The sequence below is a fragment of the Aureococcus anophagefferens genome (genome assembly GCF_000186865.1).
Source record: "Aureococcus anophagefferens unplaced genomic scaffold AURANscaffold_53, whole genome shotgun sequence".
In the NCBI taxonomy this organism is placed as follows: domain Eukaryota; class Pelagophyceae; order Pelagomonadales; family Pelagomonadaceae; genus Aureococcus; species Aureococcus anophagefferens.
Window position 1 is genome coordinate 166,120 of NW_008705606.1, and position 5,205 is coordinate 171,324.

The 5,205-nt window shown below is 46.8% G+C and overlaps 2 protein-coding genes across 2 annotated transcripts in view; one reads left to right on the plus strand and one right to left on the minus strand.

Annotated features, from left to right (window-relative positions):
• The window catches only part of AURANDRAFT_39295 (hypothetical protein), a gene marked incomplete at both ends in the record, with an annotated part of 2,934 nt that extends 500 nt beyond the window's left edge, over positions 1–2,434 (plus strand). The window contains 10 exons of the mRNA XM_009043402.1: positions 1–80; positions 137–315; positions 360–462; positions 510–694; positions 740–837; positions 887–938; positions 996–1,299; positions 1,358–1,503; positions 1,565–1,727; positions 1,782–2,434. Coding sequence (XP_009041650.1) covers positions 1–80; positions 137–315; positions 360–462; positions 510–694; positions 740–837; positions 887–938; positions 996–1,299; positions 1,358–1,503; positions 1,565–1,727; positions 1,782–2,018 — 1,547 coding nt within the window. The remainder of the gene's footprint in view (positions 81–136; positions 316–359; positions 463–509; positions 695–739; positions 838–886; positions 939–995; positions 1,300–1,357; positions 1,504–1,564; positions 1,728–1,781) is intronic.
• A 173-nt stretch (positions 2,435–2,607) lies between these two features.
• Positions 2,608–4,900, minus strand: AURANDRAFT_55500 (hypothetical protein; the record flags this gene model as incomplete). Its single annotated transcript, XM_009043406.1, has 4 exons — positions 2,608–3,240; positions 3,297–3,426; positions 3,480–4,732; positions 4,775–4,900. 4 exons carry the CDS (start codon positions 4,874–4,876, stop codon positions 2,950–2,952), a joined length of 1,776 nt encoding a protein of 591 aa, XP_009041654.1.
• Between the last annotated feature and the right edge of the window lie 305 nt (positions 4,901–5,205).

The following is a 5,205-nucleotide window of genomic DNA, read 5'->3' on the forward strand; positions in this document are numbered from 1 at the left end:
TGCCACTCGATTCCTCGGAGCCTCTGTACATTGTTGAGCTTGGAGCAGGCTCGGGGAAATTTTCCTTCTTTATGCTTAAGGTTCGTGAACGCCACTATCATGATCTATCATGATCTCGAATGTGGAGTCCTTCCAGGCAATAAACGAGCTTTCAGGATTGCTGAACTTCCCCTGTACCAAGCTTGTGTATGTTATGACTGATTTTACATGGAATAACCTGAAATTTTGGAATGAACATGAAAGCCTACGTTTGTATATCGATAACGGACAGCTGGACGTCGCGATTTTTGACGCTGTAAATGACGAGTCAATCAAGTACGCCTACGCATAATTATTCTATTCGAGTCCTGGCACCATAGACTTTATCATTCTGATTTATTGATTTGTCCATCCACAATGAGAAACCCAATTTGCGTCATTGCAAACTATCTTTTTGACACATTATGTCATGACATATTCCAAGTTTGTGTAGATTTCTAAACCAGCATTGAATCCTCGAATAATCTCAGGTCGAGAACGGCGAGTTGAAGGAGGGGCTAATCTCAGTCGGATCCCGAAAAGATCTGGAGGATGACCCTTTAGATCCAGAAATAATAAAACGATTTGACAATCAATTCCAGTATCGCGTTGTCGACGAAGACTACTACACTAAACTAGAAGTCGAAGATGCTAGGCATTTCAAACGTATTCTTCGGTCAGGAGACAGACTTCTCCTCCTCTTGACAATGTCACTACGTAGGTGGTACCGGGACTTTTTTGGAAATTCGCAGAGTGGTGCTTCAATCCTCCTCCCCATTGGTGCTTTGCGTGCTCTTCGACGCCTCACTTCATTTGCGGGCAAGTTTACTTGTTCGTCGTCACATCTTTAAGATATTCCCATATTCAGGTGGCCGTGCTCTAGTCCTCTCGGGAGACAAAGGAAACAATAATCATGAACAGTCGTGGCAGTGTTCTACTTCAATTTATTTTGTTTGGTAACTCAGGTCTTTGTACAGGTTTCGAGGTTTAATGGACCCCCACGTTGCAGTTCATGGCTCTTTCTCCGTGATGGTCAACTATCATGCTATTGGTCTTTACTGCACCAGTCGCTCGGGCTTTGTCCTGCATGATCCACAAGAAGAAGCCTCACTCAAGGTATCAGCATTAGTTTTCACGGGAGAGTCTTCTACATGTTCACCATTAAGTGACTCCGCAGATCGGACCTACGCAAAATGCGTAGAAACTCGAGCATCATCCTCGAGCTTCGACCTGTGCGAAACACAAGCTTGGACAGGAAACGAAGTAGAGCGCCTTTCTGCTGTACAATTGTTGGAGTCCTAGGGAGAAATCCTTCAAATCTCCAAATGCATATTCCCAGGCTCGCTCGATTGCGTTTCCCTATCTCTGCCGGACCTTTCGTGACTCGATAATCTCATTCGGTCCCAATGACTTTTTTGTCATGCAGAAGAGCATGAAAGAAGACACTCAGCGGCCAGCTCTCAAGGCAATTGTTGCGCTCCTAAAGCATGTTATCCAACATCCAATCTTATCGTGCATGCTTTCGTGACTGTTTGATACCCCATAGGCTGAGCAATTGGGATCCGGATGTATTTTATAAATTTCGTGATGTCATACTTCAACAGGTGCCCACTTGTACAATCAAGTTGCGTAGCGATTTATGTCGAAACCTCCCTTACATATGGGCCAATCACTTCATACTTGACAAGGATAAAGATGTGGCATTCGAGGTAAGTGGAAGTCTCAAGTGGCGTTGATTTTCTTTCGTCGACTTTCACTAACAGGTGGGGCGACTGTACTATGGCCTTCGCATGTACGAAGACGCAGTCCGATTCTACTGCATATCCGTTGCATCTAGTGGCGAACACCATGTCACCTTCCATAATATGGGACTGTGCTATTACTCGCTTGGGCAGCTGGAGGTTGCGATGGAAAACTTTAACAAGGCTCTCTGGCTCAAAAATGATTATGCAAAGGCAAGGGCATGGCAACAGAAATTGTTAAGAGAAACTAAGGGCTAACTGAATTGCGGGAGGAGGGCTCATACACTTGTCATCCCACATCCCATGATGCTATCCCAACCACGCTATTCACCTTTTCAGATGCAAGTGTCACGACAGAAATTCGACAAGCTTCAAGAGCGAAGGCCCAGGAAGCACGAGGGGTCATGGCTTCAGAGACCACATTGTCATCTCGGGAAAAGTCTAGGCCCCAAATCATGGCGCCAAATCACCTATAAATCACGGGTAAAGACCCGAGCCCCATATTAGAGATCGGCCTGTTGCTACCAACCAGAGCTGCCAGCGAGCTGCCAGCTGGTCTAGGGCCGGTCTAGGGCGGTGTCTAATTGTCGCTACACAGGGTCGCAATCGAGCTCCCAATGCATGAACGCGGCAGCTCTTCCTTGTCGGAAGGCTGGGTTAATGGCGTTTTTGTTCTTTAAAGCGGAAGGTATCGAGAGCAGGAGGCTAAAGATAATAGAAATATTGACGCAATGTAAAACTTTCACACCTCCAAAACTCCATGAAAAAATACAGACAGAAGCTAAAAAAATGCCAGTGGATTCAAACGCTCGCCCGGCGCGCACTATACCACATCATCTCCCCTCACCACTCTCTCCACTTAACATTTAGTCTCTGCAGCCATGCACCGAAGCAATGCAGTGGCGTATGAGTGATTTGACAGGCAATAATAGCAAAAAGATCTAGTGAGGTGCGCCGGCCTGAGTTGGACCTGAGTTGGCTCATGAGGTTGGACTCTTAGGCAGCTTATGTGGCGTGGCAGTCTCATGAATAAGGGCGACCTTGCCCATTCTGCGTAGTCAGCGGGATGGTTGTTTTTTTGGGGGGCGGATGAGGTGGGGTGGGGCGGATAGGGCTGTGCTCAGTCGCACAGCGGTATGCATGGAGGTGATGCATACATTTCCAGGCAATAACAAAGCATTGATGATGCTCAATCAGCTTTTACTACGGAGTAGATGTGGCAGACAAAAGCTAAAGTGGAGTGAAATCCGATAAACCCAAGCATCAGAAAGAAAGCATAAGAAATTATGGCCATATATCCAAAGTAGAAGCTACCCTGGATCATACCATCCATGCTTGACCGATTGAAGAAGTAGAAAAAGGAGTAAGCATAGATGAATACACCGGTAGAGCCTCCACACAGGAGGGAGCGCCACCACCAGCGATAATCCTCTCTAGCAAGCTGAAAATACACAAGAGACACTGTGATGAATGCGGTCACCTACGATGCATCCTTAGTTTTTGTGTGAGACGGCCTTTTACACAGACAAAACGCACAATTATGAGCATTACAAAGGCCAGATACAGGATTCCAAAGAGGGTATAAATTTTGTGACCCCAAAGAGAAGCAAAAATATAATGAAGTTCAATGTATATAGCACTGAAGGGTAAAAATCCAGCCATGAACCTAAAAAGAGATTACTGGAGCCATGTGCATAGAGGATTGAGAAGGCCGGGGACTCTGTGCAGGGCATTTGTGCAGGAGGGAGTCGATACCAGGGCATCTCAGCGGGAATTTCACGGGGCACGCGGGTTGTGCGGCACGGGGACTTCAAATCAGTGGATATCTGACGCCCAAGAATGGCACCAGCAAGAGTCAGGGGAAAGGCAACTAGACCATAAAGAGCGACGACGATGACAACTGCGACGATAGGGAGTGCGGCGGAGGATCCATGAGCTAAGGCGACTGAATTGACCCACGTGAAAACCAGCGCAAGTGGTGTAGGGAAGGTGAGGGCCACGAGGAGGGCATTGGCAAGCCAAGCCTCACCACCGAGTTGGCGGTAAAGGCGCGACGAAATAAAGCCACCAAATGGCGCAGAACATGCATACAAGAGAATCATGGCTGTAAGAATGGCACCACGTTTAGTCGGTATAAAGCAGTTTGTGACAGCACAAGTCAGAAGAAGAAAAATGACACAGAAGAGATGAGCACCCGCACCAACAAGAGCAGCTAGAACATTAGCGTACGGGGGGAATCGAAAGACATCGCCGTTGATCAGCTTCCAGCCAGTCTCCTCCTCCCCAATTTCATCTTCTTCTACTTCCATGTAGCGTGAGAAATCATTCTTTAAAACACGCATCATAATTATGGTAAGGAAAGCTGTAAGTAGGAGAACAAGGACAAACGAATTGATGATTGACAACCAGTGAATTTCAAATGTTCCAGGCAGAAACCTGGAGTCGTGGTAGCGAGACATCCTCGAACCCCAACTAAGATCCGTTCGTGCTACCCATTCAACACTGTAAGAAAACGCCACTTCCGTGCCATCGAACTCCTCGGTAATATCAACTTTGCGTTGCGGGTTTGTAGAGACGTTCACCGAAACCACCTGATTCTCATTATAACCGATTGAGAAGTGCAGGTGCGGATATATGTAACGGCGTACAGTCTCCAAGTGCCCCAATAGCACATCTTCTCCCTCTACTTCACCAACGTAGCCCCACATAGGAAGATCTTCAATGAACATTTCGAAGTAGTAGTCATTCTCTATTGCCTTCGTGAAAGTCTGTAATTCATGCCTGGAAAATGACTGTTCGCAAAGAAGCCGCCACGGAACATTATCTAAAAAGGTAACTTCATATGGCGAGATGACCTTTCGATCACCAACAAGCCTTTCACCGAAATCTTCACGCCTCTTTTTTTTGGAGCGCGAGCAAAAAGGCAAAGAATAGTACTCGTAGGTCTCGGATGGGTTATTGAACGGTCCCACCTGATTGGTAATTAAATCAAAACATCAAGGGAGGAGCCGCGCCTTGTTAGCAATGATTTGCAGTGGTTCGTGAGCAGCATACTGAGGCCCCGACGCCCCAACCGTAATAGGCGCACTGGCGAGCGCAACTAAAAATCTAATCATTGCGGCTACAAACCGAATTTTTGCGCGGCGAAGCAAGTAGGTTACCTTGGCCAACTATCCCGCCACAAAGCCCCCAAGCTTGATTCTTAGCGCCGCCCTCTGGCTCGTTAAAAGTTCAAAAAGAATAAGTCTGGCGGTGGCAAGAATCGACTGGGCACATTACTAGCTGCTGCCAGTGAGAGCTGCGCAAAAAATGCTTCAACTGTACCAATAAAATGCGACGTCCATGAGGAATAATGGCTTTTGCTATCGGAAATGCGGCATTTTGAATATTTCGCGGGATCTGATAATTGCTACTACTGCATGAAAAAGGTACCGTAGTCCTTTGA